Source organism: Dendrobium catenatum, unplaced genomic scaffold (assembly GCF_001605985.2).
Source record: "Dendrobium catenatum unplaced genomic scaffold, ASM160598v2 fragScaff_scaffold_716, whole genome shotgun sequence".
Lineage (NCBI taxonomy): Eukaryota > Viridiplantae > Streptophyta > Magnoliopsida > Asparagales > Orchidaceae > Dendrobium > Dendrobium catenatum.
Genome location: NW_021319178.1, coordinates 13,587,367 through 13,603,555, shown reverse-complemented (window position 1 = coordinate 13,603,555; position 16,189 = coordinate 13,587,367). Strand labels below are relative to the sequence as shown.

Here is a 16,189-nt window from a genome sequence, read left to right as displayed (position 1 = left end):
AGAGACATCAAATCAGATAACTTTGCCTAATCAACATAGATATTATATATTCATATATATGCATTGGCCTAATTATGATTTTATTAAAATTATCACTAAGCCTATATGACATTATTTTATCACACAAAAGTCTTGAGAGATTTTCATTGTAATAATCTAATATATTCTTATTTTTATCTTCATTTTTTGTATATTAGGTCCAAAATAGAACTTATCATACCTAAGTTTCATTTTATTTTCTAATAATATTGAATGATATTTATTATCCTATCACTAAAAGTATACATTATATATAATTTATTTTGCTAATTCTAACGCCTTTATATTCTAAATATTTATTTCATTAACTTTCAAAAAAAATTAATTATAAAAATTTTAATATTAAAAAACAGTTTTAAAAAAATTATCTTAATCATACGCTTTCTTAACATTAAAAAAAAAATCTCAATCAAACGCATAAATATTAATTTTGTACACGTGTTTAGGGTTTACATATTATGTTTTGCTTATTATGTTTATGAAGAACAGTACAATTATTAATGACTTCAATTCTCTTCATATAAAAGCAAGTAATAATAAGACAGAAATTGGCGACAGACAAAGCTGAACATTTGCATCAGCAGTAATATTTATTTGTAGATATGCTATACAGACAGCTGAGAACCACAGAAGAAAAATTGATTTGGGGCAACCAACGCAGCTACAGTAAGGCTATAAGCAGAGACGGCCGGTATGAGTTGCTGTTAGGGCTTATGCTCTCAAACTGAGCAAGCAGCTATAAATTCCACATTGATATGTTGCGGTCTATGCCGTTTGCAGGACTTCCTCATGCTTGATATCGAAGACCTTTATCAGAACATCTTCCACAACCTGCCCAATTATTAGGTGAGCGCGACGAACAATTATCTTATGAAGATAAAATTTTGTATTCATTGTGAAGATTTTGCAACACGGATTCAATACATAAGAAGAATAAATAGTAATACATAGAACAGCTCACAAGAAAATCATGAACTAAACTGACCTAATAATTTCTCCATTAAGAAGTATTGTATGATCACACCTTTCTAAAATGAGTCATATGCCTCGAGACAGTTTGAGACGATGGCTCGTTCTGGTTAAATTTTATAATATTTTTTCTTCTATAAATATGTTTTTATTCTATTATACAAAGAAAAGAAATCAAATAGCTACAAGACAAATGAAGAAGATTGAATAGTTGTGTTATGTTTAATAAAAATTTGAAAGATAAATATCTCAAATTATAGTGATGAATAACTATTGATAATGAAATAAATCCTTTGGTTGTTATGCTATATTATCTATATGATGAATGAATAATAACAAAATATAATGAAAAATTTGAAGTTAAAGATGAAGGAACCCCTTTGATGATGAGTTGAATGAAGATATCAATGCTAATATTAAAATGATTACTAAATTGATAATAACTTCTATTTCACAGTCATTTTAAAGAAAGTAGCAAAGTGGGGTTCGAGCTTAAAAAAAAAATGATGATTTAAATATAATGGATTACTTTGTTATATTATTAATTTATTGTTTTATGATATATTACATTGAATCCAATATTAACTTATGAATGAAATAAAAAAAAATGTTGTAATTGAAGAAGGGTTTGATAATGATAATGAGATGGAATTTAAGGATGATATAGTTATTACATATGAAGGTTATATTATAAAGAATATGAAAGTAAAGATGAGGCCGTCGTATATCCTGATCCTTACGGTTTATTTAAATTTTAAATGAGTGTTTACTTAAAATCTCGTTTCAAATTTCTATTTTATAATAACATTTAATATTGAGATTTATAGTTTATATCTTTATGATGATGAATCAAATCAAAATATTGATATTTTTTTGTCATTTTTATAAATTATTTGTAAGTTCACGAGTTTTTTATTTTTCTATTGATCTGTTGTTGACCTCATTTTTTATGAGGCTTAACTAAATCAAATCCAAAATCAACTCAATCCAAATTCTAATCAAAATCAAAATCAAATCCAAATCCCTTCAATTGATAGTCACCTAGTGGCTACCATTAGACCCCTCCTACTATATCATTAGCAATCACCTAAATGATTGCCAATGATATGAGTAAATCAAATTTAGACAACTAAATTCAAAATCAAAGTCAAATCCAAAATTTCAAGCCAAAAATCAAAAGCCAAAGTCCCTAAACCCATAACCTATTTTAAGTGATTTTTAATCACCTCAAAATCAAATCAAATGACATTGTAATCATGATTTGTCAATTACATATTGATCAGACATGTCCCTAGAGTCAACCCTTCAAATTTGGGAGCAATCCAAGCTCTCCAACCCTTAAAACTGAATTGAATTTCAAAGGTTGTAAAACATTCAAATATTTATAGTCCATGCCACTGGACCATGCATCTTGTGGAATTTGACCTTGGGAAGCTCCCCAAAACCCTTGAACATATTCATGATCAATGTTATGACAAGTTAAACTCAAAACTGAACTTTTGGTGGACCTTGGGTCCACTTGAACGGTTGAACCCAAAATCCTTAAAATCAAACCTCATAAACCTCAACATAGCTCATTCAAACCAACCTTAGTTGAACAAGTCAACCATAGTTGACCAAATAGCCCATTAAGGGTTCAAACATGCATTTCATGCAAGAAGACCTCCCCGTTGCATGAAATCACTTCCATTGAGTCCAAAATATCATCTTGAATTTGTTGGACAACCCCTGGTCAAAACTAGTTCACAAAGTCAATCATAGTTGACCAAATCAACCCTACATTCAACCCGATCCAAATCCAATGCTCCAAGCATTACCAAACCAAATTGAATCCTTAGGGTGATCCATTAAGACCCTAAGAAACTCTCATAGGAAACCTAACCCTTAGGTCCACTTGCGCTAGCCACCTGGCTTAACACAAGTGGTTGAAAGAGGCTTCCCTTGAGCCAAATCTCAACCAAAGCTAAATCAAATCAAACTAATGCTTCACTAGGTCTCCCCTGACCCTTTGCACCTACCCTAGGTGGCCTAGCCCATGGGCTAGGAATTAGGCTAACCAAAAGTGGCCAAAACCACCTTGGGATGAGCCAATTTCAACCCTAGGCTTCACCAAGCCAAATTGACACTTGTATTGGATAGCCCTAGGTCCCATGCACATATCCTGATCAGCCCACCTCCTGGGTTGACTTGGGTCAAGAATAACGCTAACCCAAAGGGTCCCAAAACATTCTTTCCGAGCCATATTGCCCAATTGGTTTTCACCAGACCAATTTGGCTCATGCATTAGGCTTAGGGAGGGTGCTTCCAGACACCTTTCCACATCACCCACTCCCAGGTGGTGGTCGGTGTTGGCCGGTGGCCGCTGGAGCAGGTGGAACCGACCCTTAGTTTTCCCCTCCTCACATGAGCTAAACTCAGGGCCTTTTCAGGCCTATAACCGCTTTTTGAGCTCAGGTAATGTTCCTTGAGCTATTCCCTTTAGTTGGCAAGCATCCAAACCCTCTGCCTGAGCAATCTCGACTGTCCAAAGCCATTGGAGAGTACTGAATAGGGCACCCTCACTTAGACTCTCCCATTACATTGCATTCTCTCAATTCGAAAACATTCGCCAGAGCAGCACGAAGCTCCCCAAGCCCTCTTGTGCCCTCCTTTGATGACTTCGAGCGAGCTCTGGTGAAATTCTTTCGTCCGAGCTCGAAATCCCACCTCCGGTGCTCCTCCAGCTGCGGTCCCTTTAGAAGAAATCTTCCCAGACGTTGGACAAAGCTGCCTGAACTCAGCCATTGGCATTTGGAGCATTCCATGAGGTAATGGTTCAATCCCGAGCTCTCTAGCCAGGTAGTCCGGTCAAGTGTGAAGTGAACTTTCAACTTAATAGATTCTAACCGTTGGATTGAAGGTTCGTGATCCCTTAATGCTCTATATTAAATCTGGTATCATTTCGATGACGGGATCTCTCGAATCACGCCAGAAAAGCCTTATGGCTCAGAACGTGCGCGGGAGGTGGATCATGAAATTAGAGACGTTGAACTTAATAAATAGATCAGATTAAATCCTGCGGTCCAGAAGCGCATTATATCATAGTTGTTTGATCTTGGATCGGATGGCTAAAGCCAAATTGACACTTGTATTGGATAGCCCTAGGTCCCATGCACCTATCCTGATCAGCCCAGCTCCTGGGTTGACTTGGGTCAAGAATAACGCTAACCCAAAGGGTCCCAAAACATTCTTCCCGAGCCATATTGCCCAATTGGTTTTCACCAGACCAATTTGGCTCATGCATTAGGCTTAGGGAGGGTGCTTCCAGACACCATTCAACATCACCCACTCCCAGGTGGTGGTCGGTGTTGGCCGGTGGCCGCTGGAGCTGGTGGAACCGACCCTTAGTTTTCCCCTCCTCACATGAGCTAAACTCAGGGCCTTTTCAGGCCTAGAACTGCTTTTTGAGCATAGATAATGTTCCTTGAGCTATTCCCTTAGTTGGCAAGCATCCAAACCCTCTGCTTGAGTAATCTCGACTGTCCAAAGCCATTGGAGAGGACTGAATAGGGACCCTCACTTAGACTTTCTCATTACATTGAATTCTCTCAATTCGAAAACATTCGCCAGAGCCGCACGAAGCTCCTCAAGCCCTCTTGTGCCCTCCTTCGATGACTTTGAGCGAGCTCTGGTGAAATTCTTTCGTCCGAGCTTGAAATCCCACCTCCGGTGCTCCTCCAGTTGCGGTCCCTTTAGAAGAAATCTTCCCAGACGTTGGACGAAGCTGCCTGAACTCAGCCATTGGCATTTGGAGCATTCCATGAGGCAATGGTTCAATCCCGAGCTCTCTAGCCAGGTAGTCCGGTCAAGTGTGAAGTGAACTTTCAACTTAATAGTTCTGACCGTTGGATTGAAGGTTCGTGACCCCCTAATGCTCTCTATTAAATCTGGTATCATTTCGATGACGGGATCTCTCGGATCACGCCAGAAAAGCCTTACGGTTCAGAACGTGCACGGGAGGTGGAAGATGAAATTAGAGACGTTGAACTTAATAAATAGATCAGATTAAATCCCGCGGTCCAGAAGCGCATTATATCATAGTTGTTTGATCATGGATCGGATGGCTACAGTTAATACCGCGTTAATACCGTTAGTGCCAATGATTGGCCGCCTAATCAAACGGCACAGTGTGGAAAAGCACAACTGACTGTGTAAACTCCTAATTAATTTTATAGAAAAATAAAAAAACTTCAAAAAATCAGATCTCCTCACACACTTATCCAAATAAGGTGTTCTTAGGATCATTGGAAATGTCTTGACTAGATCTACAAAAATCATATGATTTCAAGCTCTCATTTAATATGAAATTAAAGTTATTTGGGTTTATTCTTAGGGGTATTTTGCAATTCTGGCCTGAAATTAATTCACCAGAGCTTGAGACTTTAGGAGATTGATTTTGGGCATGTTATTGACATGTCCAAATTAATCACCTCTGTTTATTTTGATTGAGGGCTTCTTTTGGCCAATTTAAGCTTGTGGGTTAATAATCAACCCTTAAGTTTGGATTAGCCTAATCACCTCTCCAATGGAATTTAGCATATGAGATTTTGTGTGTTTGTTGTGCATGTTATGAGGGTTAGTATGCCACTAATCTCACCCAAATCCTAGGTCTAGTTAGAAAAATATAAATCCCTAAGTGCATAGATGCATTTGCCTTAGGTGATTAAGTTAACCACCATAGAGGGTCCACCAGAAAGCCAAATTCAGTGGACTTGAGCTATAGGGTCTGGTGAACGTATGGTTCAAATCTCACTACATTTGGATATAATTTAATCCACTATTTAGGAATCCCAAATTTTGTCAACCTAATTGGCATAGGATCCTAATTAAATCATAACTAATTCAAATAAAATCCTAAAAATACAAACTAAAGTTCAAATCACACATATTTAAGTGCTAAACATAAGAAAAATAAAAGCCCCATGAGATGGATTCAAGATAAAATATAATTTAATAATTAGAGAAAATCATCAATTAATTAAATTAAATAATTAAAAATTATTAAAAAACCAAAAATAGTTTCAAACACTTGAAATGACCCCTAAGATACTTGGGTTAGATTTCAAAAGGTTTGGAATTAATTTGGTATAAAAATCACAAAACTTCTCTAATTATGTAATTAAATAATTTAATTAAATTTATAAAATTGAGCAAACTCAAAACTGGGTCTAGTATTTATGAAAAATATCAAATCTCTATAACTCATTAAAAAAAAACAACAATTTGGAATCTAGCTTATTAAAATATCTAAACTTTAAAAAATCATAACTAATTCAAGAAAAATGCAATTCACACAAACTAAATTGCATCAAATCATAAATAAAACCTAGTATTTATTAAAAATATAAAACTTCCAAAATTTGTAATAAATTAAAAATTCAACCTAAAGTCAAACCTACTTAAGGGTTTTAATTAATTAAAAATTGAATAAATCCAACTAAATCCATTTTTTTAAGAAAAATCAAGCAACTTAATGAATTTAAATTAATCTATAATTTTTAACACAACTACATTAATGGGCTTTATAGGTTAGACTAACTCGAGCTGCAGCGCTAAGTGTTTTAAGGAGACAATGTCCTTAGGCCCATTGTGACAACGCTACAAAACAATTGATGAAAAATGAAAATCAATAATAAACTAATAATTAATACCTAAAATCAGTAATGAGATAATCACAAATTAGATTTAGATAACTTAGTTTAGTAAACTAAATCAAACTTAAACCCAAAGATAATTGCTAGATAACCTGAGCCTACGAGGCTATTAAGTTAGACACAAATAAGTTAAAATAAACCTCATGAATCTGTTATAAACAAATGCAGTTGTTATTCAAGTTAAATAATTAATAATAAATTACTAGTAAAAGAGAGCTTTTATATCTAATTTAGATTCCATTTAGAAAACATAAATGTATTAGATTTTAAGACTTAAGGACTAAAATATCTACTAAAATTAAGGACTTTAAAAAACTAATAATTAATCAACCTCAACAATTAAAATTCACATTAAAATAAACATTAAAACACCAAAATTTAAAATCAAACTAAAACATCCCTTAGCCTAAAAGCATATCAAGTAAAGCACTAAAAAACTTCAAATATTAGCCAACTAAAGATATATTCAAATCACACAGTCTGATGTATTCATTATGGACGGCTTGTTAGAATAACCAATCTTTTTTCTCGATTAGGCCTTATTCTTTTATGAATGCTCTTTTCTATGAAGTGGATTTTATGCGAATTTCTAAGCATGTTGGTTGCTATGGTTTTGATGTGACTTATGATGTTTATGAAGTGATGTTTTTACTATGATGTTCATGATGTGATGGGCGTTAGATTTTCCTAGACTAGAAGCGAACTGGATGCTAACAAAATTTTTTGCAGGTGGTCATGCTTAAGCAGGACAATAAAAAAGGGGACAAGTTAAAATGTGATTAACAAATTTTTCGTAACTGCTAAAATTGCTAAGCCCCCTTAGAAATTAAAAGAATGACCAAGTGAATGTGCTGACTCAAAAGTGAGCAATTGATCATATATAAATGCTTGAGATTTTGATGACTTTATATGAATTGCTTAGGATAACATGCAGGGAGTATAAAATTATTTTAAATTTTATGTGTAATTAAATATAAAAGAGTTGATAAAGTTAATTAAAGTATAATATTTAAACAATTTAGAATCCAAAGAGTAAAGAAACATCTCTTAAGGGAGAATTTCTTTCATTTGGAGATCCAAATTTGGATAACTTGAGATCCAAAGAAAAAAGGATCACCCCTTCAAAAAAGGAGTTCTTTTTATTTGAATATTCAGACCTGATGGATCCAAGGAGCTTAAAGGAAATGAACTAAAGAAATGAAGACAAAAAAAGAATATTTCACTTTAAAACTTGCGTCATTACATAAGATTTGGATATGAGATGTTGTCAATGGGGTCCGACCATTTTTAATCTCATTAAAAAATCCAAAAATCTACATTAAATTTTTCTAAAAACACAATTACAATTGATTTGCTTATTCCCAAAGTTTGCAAACATCTGCCAAAAGGCTTAGGTCTCACCTCGTTAAGGTAAAATTCCTTGATACCAGATTTTGACTTTTTAAATCTTGAGAGAGTCAAGCATCGCTAATAGTAAATTCATAGATCATAAGCTATGACAGGAAACCACTTGTTACAACAATAACAACATCAAAATCAAGCGTTTATCCAACTACGTGGGGTCGGCTATATGATCATTTTTCTCCACTGTGTCATATTAAGAGTCAATTTCTTATTTAAATCTAATAAAAAATATAATTTCTAATACTTTATAACCAAGTTTTTTTAGATCTACCTATTCCTTTCTTAACATAGGAAAGATTTAATACATCTACACTCCAAACCAGGTTATCGGAAGATAAACATTTTATGTGACTAAACCATCTAAGATGATTCTCTCTAATCTTATCTATCATTGGAGCTATTCAACTTTTTCACGTATAAGCTTGTTTCAGATTTTGTCACTAAGAGTAAAACTACACATCCACTTGAGCATCCTCATTTTTGCAACACTTAACTTAATTTTATGCTTCTCTTTTAATGGTTGACATTATAAAGCATTGCAGGTCTCACCACCATCTTATTGAATTTTTTCTTAAATTTTAGGGGTACTTTTCTAACACCCAACAGGCCTGATGCATTCCTCCACTAGACACTTTTAATTCAAACCAAATCCATTAACTTCTTTAATTGAAATTGACTCCAGAAAATGAAATTTTGAGAAGAATACTTCAGCAAACAAGATTTATTACTAGGATTCCAACAAATAAAGGGATATCACAATTAGTGAGGATTTCCGAACATGTTGCTATAAGAAGTCAACACTCTTTTTCTTGTAATGACATAGTAGGACTGAAGGAAAGCACAGAATCCTTGGACCATTTGGCAGGAGTTTCTTCTTCTCACCTCTCTTTGGTAAATAAGAACAACTTCAGCCTAGCTAATAAATAAGCATGAAAGACTCTCCTAGCTAGGAGATCGATATAAGGGAGCTAACTCCAACCTCGCCCAAAGTTTAGAAAAGTGTATCTAATCTTTTTCATAAGCAAACCGCATTGAGGCTGTCAATAGGCTAGTTAATCATTATTTGGTATTTCCATCATAAGCATGCATATCAAATACTACATCAAAGCATAGAAACGAGCATCACTTATTGAAGGCATGAACATGCTAAGGTTAACTGAAAGCTCAAACTGGCAAGATAAAACAATAATAGATATTTAAGGAATAAGTTATAACCATAGGATACCACTTTCACATAGCTTAAAAAACAAAAAAAAAAAGGTTTCATAATTTGAAGCTCAAGAAAAAAGAGACTCAAGGTAATCTTGATTTAATATATCTATCGTAATAATTTTAAACATTATTATATTTTCTGAATTTTATTAATTACCTTGTCAGGAGTTGAAGCCCCTGATGTTAGTCCAATTGTGATGGGTCCAGAAGGCAGGAAGTTTACCTTCTCAACAAGTTCCCCATGCTGGAGAGTGGAGACGGAAAATCAGCAATAAATAATAAGAGGCATCAATTTGAATAAAAACATAAAATTTTCATCTTACAAGCAACTTATAGCTTATCTTGTTTCCTGGTCCGATTCTTTTTTCATTGTCTATCCAATAAGATGGTATTCCATTGATTTCGGCAATCTCTTGCAAGTGCGAGGTATTACTTGAATTCCACCCACCAACAACGAGAATCAGATCAAGTTTATTCTCAACCAGCTTGTTCATAGCATCTTGCCGCTCCTGAAAATAGTCAAGTTTGAATAGTATAAGCAAATTTTAAACTAGTCATCCAACGTGATCCTTTATAGATTAATAAAATATGGGCTTCTACGGTTGGGTTGTTGGCTTAGAGTGTACATGGCTATGAACAAGTTATGGATTTTAAAATTTTGGTTTTTGGCTTACGCACTAAGGTTTCCTGGCTTAAGTTTATGCAGCCATGGATAAAATTTTTGAGAGATTTCAAATTGCAGATGGATTTCTTTTTTGATTTAATTTAAATTTGAATTAAGCTGATCTTATGTCAATCATATCTATCAATATAGGGGATAAAGAATCTATAATTAGATGCATTGAGGCATATTAAAATTAACTTTGGCTAAATAAAATTTCTCTTTACAAATTTTATACATGAGTGCAAGTTGGATATGCGAATCTTTTAAATACAATACAGATTTGCCTTTCTAATTCCAATGAAAATTGTCTCTTTGTACCAACTTGACACCTTATATTGCTTATTTTGGAATGCTCGTGTCTTGTTCGTATTTCATATGTACATAATTTCATATTGGCTTGATTAGTGCTCTTGATTTGGTTCAAATTTGGCACATTGAAAAATCAATTTGTGTAATTGAAATTAGAAATGCTCATTGATTTTATATGGCTTTAAATCCTCAATTAATTTCTCAATTATTTCAGCCATTTCTTTATCAGTTAGGTTTTAATTCTAGTATTGGTTGTTTACATTTAAAGAAAGATAGCAGCAGCCCTAAATAAAAATGATTAGAAATGTTAACCTCAGAATAACAAAAAAAATCTCGCGTACAAACCTCGTACCCGACGGATACACAAATTCTGCCGCAAATCCTGCTGCAAACGGCGCCGCTCCAGTCGATTCTCCGCTATTCCTACGACAGCTCCTCGATCGCTACATCATTTACGTCGTTAAATAGAAGCCGAGATCCCACACTCGTTCGCTGCTCTTCTCTTCCCGAATCCACGAGCTTGCTCCCGTCGCTGAACCACAATCCCCTCCTCTTCATCCCGTCCGAAGCCTCTCCGATCTCCTTCCCTGCTTCCACGCTCGAAATCCCTTTCCACGACCGAACTCCACCAGGCCGAAACCCCGCCTCCTTCCTTCTTTCTCTGCAAACCGACCCAGATCTCCTTCCCGAGCCCATCACCTCCGACCTCCTGGTCTCTTTGAGCTGCAGAGAGAGAGGGAGAGAGAGAGAGAAACGGATTTTCTATACCTGCAGCCGTCCGATCCCGTCCAGAGAGCCCGACCTCCTCTCTGTGCTGTCGACGCCTCCTTTCCTCTCCAAACCGGCGCCTGCCTCTTGCCCGATCCCCTCTCATAACCGAACTGAGAGCTCTTTTAATCCCTAAGCCCACTCACTCAACTCAACCGACTCAGCCAACTCACTCCCTGACTCAGCCACTCAACTCAAACTTAAAGCCTAACTCACTCAATCACTCATCCCTAACTCAACTCACTCAGCTCAACTCAACCCACTCTCCTCTACCCGACCCCCTTTAGGTATAGGAATGTTTGTTTTATTTATTTATTATTATTATTATTATGTTATTTTACTTTATTTCATTTATTATTAATATTAGTTATTTTTAATTATAATTAATTTAATGGTATTTTTTTTATTAATGAAAAATGACTCGTAATAAGATACAATGGAGAAAAAATGATTAATGTAGCCTACCCCATATAGTGAAATAAAAGCTTGATTTTTTTTTTGGGAGATGTTGTAGTATTGGTTGTTTATATTTAAAAAGACAAGCTGTCGAACTAATTATTGACTTGTGATCTGTGAATTCTCAAGTTTCTTGGCATAAATTCATACTACAAGCTATATTAGTTGCATAAGAAATCTTGACCGTGATTGTCCTACATCAACAGTAAGAAACCCAATGTAAAAAAAAACAAGAATAGAAACTTATAGCATCCTGAAGAGGATGCAATATTCATGTAGTGATATAAGCAATGGAACTTAAAGCACAACTTTTTCCATCCATGGAAATTTACCTGAGTCGCATCACATATTGTGTTAAAGCTTTTGAAGTGTTCATTGATGTTCTCTACTCCATGTTTTCGCATCATAGTCTTCTCTACCAATTTACCTGAAAGAAAATCATGTAAGATGTAAAATCTGCAAGCAGCATCAATGTTAAAAACTGAACTGAAAAAAAATATAAAAGCTACCAATTTCTTCTGTCTCAGTTTTGAGCATTGTTGTTTGGTTTGCAATACCAACTTTTACAAGATCTACATCCGGATCAAAACCAGGAGAGACTGCAAACTTGAATTTCTGCAAACAAAGAAAGCAACTATTTATTCATATTAAACAGTGCAAAACCATTCGTTTACAAGATGACATATCAAACTAGATGGTACCTCGAGAAAATCCTCTTTAGTTGAACTAGATCCATTAAGTTGCCCTCCAAGAATGTAATCACAAACATACAGTGCCTAGTTACACAAAAGAAACGTTGAAAGTACATTAGCTTTATACGGTACAGTTAACCTGCAGAATTTAACTAAAAGGAAAGAAAATTATATACGTCAAAAAGGCAAAAAAATAAATAAAGACAAACCTCTTCAATGTTTTTCACAACAATGTACTTCGCTGCGAAAGAGGAGGTGGCAATAGTCTCTTCATGAGAGTACTTACCATGAATTATCGAAGTGTAATCTCCCTGCTTGTGCTTCTCAACCATGTTCCAGACCTTCAAAAGTTCAAAAGAGTGGGTTATCTTTACAGATGCCAAATCATGCGATAAACCAGGTTTGCAAGCATGGAAATCAAAGTTTGTAATGCTGGTCATACACATTGGCCTTCAGCATGTGGAAACTTGCATAGAAATGTTGGTCCACATTTATCACCAATTGGTTCGGGAATCTCTTGTGATCAGCAAATAGGTAGACCAAATATTTTCAGGTCAATCAAGGAAATACCAAGGTAGCACCTTAGTCAACCAAGACAATAACACCTAAACCGACTAAGATAATCCCTTGAGTATTTTCTGATCAACCTGGAAACTTACAAACAAGTACAACTGTTGCATGCCAGAACATTCGTGGCAGTAGAGAGATGGAGTGTTTAACGTTATAACTTTGTATGAAGATCCAACACACAAATATATAAGAGAGAGAGAGGTGCAAGAGTCATAAGAATCACTATAATTTTTACGTAGAAATCCTTAAATGAGAAAAAACCAAGGGGTCTTGCCCAGTTTGAATGAATCCACTAGTGTTTATTATTAATTATAATTAATGCCCTTCCGTGTGGGAAGGCCTTGACTCAATGTAACAAATATACATCATATAAAGCACTTTACATGGTTGTGGCTGGAAGAATCCAATGAAATGAGAGTTGTTTTCAAGAAAGTGTTGGCATGTTTATTTGGTTGATAGAATTATATTTGGGTGGTGAAAGATGTAAGGATTGTAGTCAGCAAGTTACAGAGGTCGGAAAGACCGTAGTTTAGCAACGGTGGTCGAACGGGCCATAGCCAGCTGACGACAGGTGGTCGGAGGGATCATAGTCACCAGGCTACGGTGGTCGAAGAATCGTAGTCGGGCAAAGGTAGTCAAAGGGATTGTAGTCGACAAACGACGATGGTTGGAGGGACCATAGTCAACAAGAGATGGAGGTCGAATGAACCGTAGTTGGTGGACGACGGTTGGAAAAACTGTAGTTGGGTAATGGTGGTCAAAGGGGTCACAGTCGATGGGAGATGGAGGTCGGAAGGCCGTAGTCGATGAAAGAGGGAGGTCGGAGGGATTGTAATTGGTGGGCGACGGTGGTTGGAGGGACACCAATCAGCGGGCGATGGTGGTTGAAGGGACCGTATTTGGCCTGTGACGGTTATCGGAGGGATCGTAGTCGGTAGAAACGGAGGTCAAAGGAACAATAGTTAGGTGACGATGTTGGAGGGACCATATTCGGTGGGCAACGGATGTTGGGAGGACCATAGTCGGCAAGAGACAGAAGTCGTAGGGGCCATAGTTAGCAGGCAACGTTGGTCGAAGGGACTGTAGTCGACGAGAGAAAGAGATCACAGGAACCATGGTCGGCGGGCAAAGGTGTAAGTCACACCTTCAAGCCTTAGAGTTCTCTTGAGTCTCTAGCCTAGAGTCTAAGCCTTCAAAGGTCTAAGTCACACCTCCATATGGAAAGAGAGGGTATATTTATACATTTTGAGAGTGACATGCACAATAAATATGAAGAAGAAGATCTAGGGTAAATTCGAAGTGTGTTCCATTAGACGAACCATAATGATCTCCTCGATCATGGAGCATTTTTCAGTATTTAAGTTCCTTAATGATGTTAGAATTAAGTGATCTTGGGCTCGTTGGATTCGTCTCGTCGAGCAGCTCGATTCGACTATAAGCATGACATATTTGGATATTATTTGATCATTCAATTAATGTTTTGGAGCTTCCATGATTTGAGCCCATTTGAACTCAGATTGGTCCGATTTTCATGTCGTTGGATTCATCTCACTAAAATGTTTAATTTGACTATAAATCTCTTGAAATTTGAGTTCAAATGATCCTGGATTTAATTTTGTAAGTTGTCAATTTAGATATGCTTCAAAATTTATGCTTGATCAAGGGCTATTTTTGGTGACGTATCACCACCCATGACAACAATTTGGGTTGCCGTTGGCTAAAGACAAATAGGCAGAAATAGCATTATTCAACCAAAATACCTTTGATACCCATGGGCATGTCGTATCAACTATCTGTACTTTCTTCTGACTTAAGGTATACATCTCATCAACTGTCGCTCCAAATGCAGGCAAAATCACAACATCATGTTTATCAACAGCATCTAATTGTTTCTTCCCATTTTCAATGGGAATGTTCTTCACCTCCATCTCTTCCAATCTCTGCGTTAAAAAAAAAGTCATAAGAATAATCATATCGACAAATCGAACCATCTGGGGAGAAATTGGATGAAGAAGCATTCACTGTCATGAAATTATGTAAAACAATTACATTGCTGAAATTTTGCTAACTCAAACCACACAGAATGCGCTCAGCAGAGCGTATAAAGAATAGAGTCTAGTTTATCCATGCAGGAAAGACATACGTCAAGGTAAAATACGTCAAGGTAAAATAGATGAAAATTCTTTAATTGAGGCATTTCGACATGGAAACATTGGAACTGATGTGCGTATGACCCAAAAGAAATAGGGGCTCAGCATGTTCTATTGCACAACATATTATGAGAAAATGACGCTAGATGAATTGAAAGCATCGTTAACTTCAATTAAATAAATCAAAGCACAGTGTTCAAAGTAGAGCTTTTAGAAAAAAATCTTGCTTCAAACGTCCCACGTTGACATAGAAAAAGCAGGATCCACAGAGAGCCAACCTTGTTGACGGTAGGATTATGTATAATCTCGTTGGTGATCCAAATCGTCTCCTGCGGAAACTGTTTCCTGGCCTCGTACGCAATCTGAACAGCCCGTTCCACTCCCCAGCAAAATCCAAACGCTTCCGCCAGCTTCACCGTCACGTTGCCCCACGTATACTCATAATTATTCTCTTTAAGCTTCTTTATCACATCACCTGCTCAAATCCCAAAAGCCCCATCTCCAATTAGCAAACAACAAGCCCAAATTTCTTCCAATTAAGTAAATAAAAAAAAAAAGAGGAGGCAAAATCCCTAAAACTCAGCGCAGAAGGGGGCGGGAGTAAGTACTCGTGTATTCACGATCCATGAGCTCCAGCGTCTCCTTCTTGTGGCCAAACCCCTTGCGATTGTAATTATCGCTCCTTGTGAGGTTGTGACGGAAGGCCTTCTTGTCGAAGTCGGGATCCATGGTGGTCGTTACTTTCTCCCAACCGTCACCGCCGGCGCAGCGGAAGGCGGGCACGCTGCCTGGACGCCGGCTACGGATCCCTTGGGCGGCGCCGTTGGGAAACAAAAAGTTGGGGAAACCGGCGAGTGAAAGCGCCATGGTGACGGAGAAGAGAACGTGCTCCCGAAGAAATTGCGGCGTATAGTGATTAGTGTTTACGGCCCAATCAATTATTAAATTATTCTGGCAAAATTCACGTGGCTATATAAAATTCTACAGTAACGCCAAAGGGTGTGCTTCCCACGTGGTCCTTGTTAACCATAAATTGGCCACTCACCTTAGGCTTCGTTTGATTCGGTTTATGCTTTCATAAAAATGAGTTTTAGAAAAGGAGGTTGAGAAAAAGCCGTTCAATAAAATGGAGTTTCAATAATAAGATATGTTTGACTAATATTTTGCTTTTGAGATTTTATTATAAAAGACATTTTGTGACCGAAACTTCGTTTTGTGAACGAAGAAGCAGATACGAAAAGAATTTTGTAACGCCGAAAAAAT

General features: G+C 36.3%; 1 protein-coding gene across 1 annotated transcript; it reads right to left on the bottom strand.

Moving 5' to 3' along the window:
* Positions 1–480: 480 nt before the first annotated feature.
* LOC110100806 (4-hydroxy-3-methylbut-2-enyl diphosphate reductase, chloroplastic) lies at positions 481–15,778 on the bottom strand (the record flags this gene model as incomplete). Its single annotated transcript, XM_028696103.1, is given in 10 exon segments — positions 481–870; positions 9,475–9,561; positions 9,641–9,826; positions 11,847–11,941; positions 12,024–12,129; positions 12,216–12,290; positions 12,416–12,547; positions 14,537–14,716; positions 15,205–15,401; positions 15,535–15,778. Coding segments are annotated over 10 exon segments (1,368 nt in total), but the record flags the coding sequence as incomplete, so codon positions are not given.
* Positions 15,779–16,189: the final 411 nt, after the last annotated feature.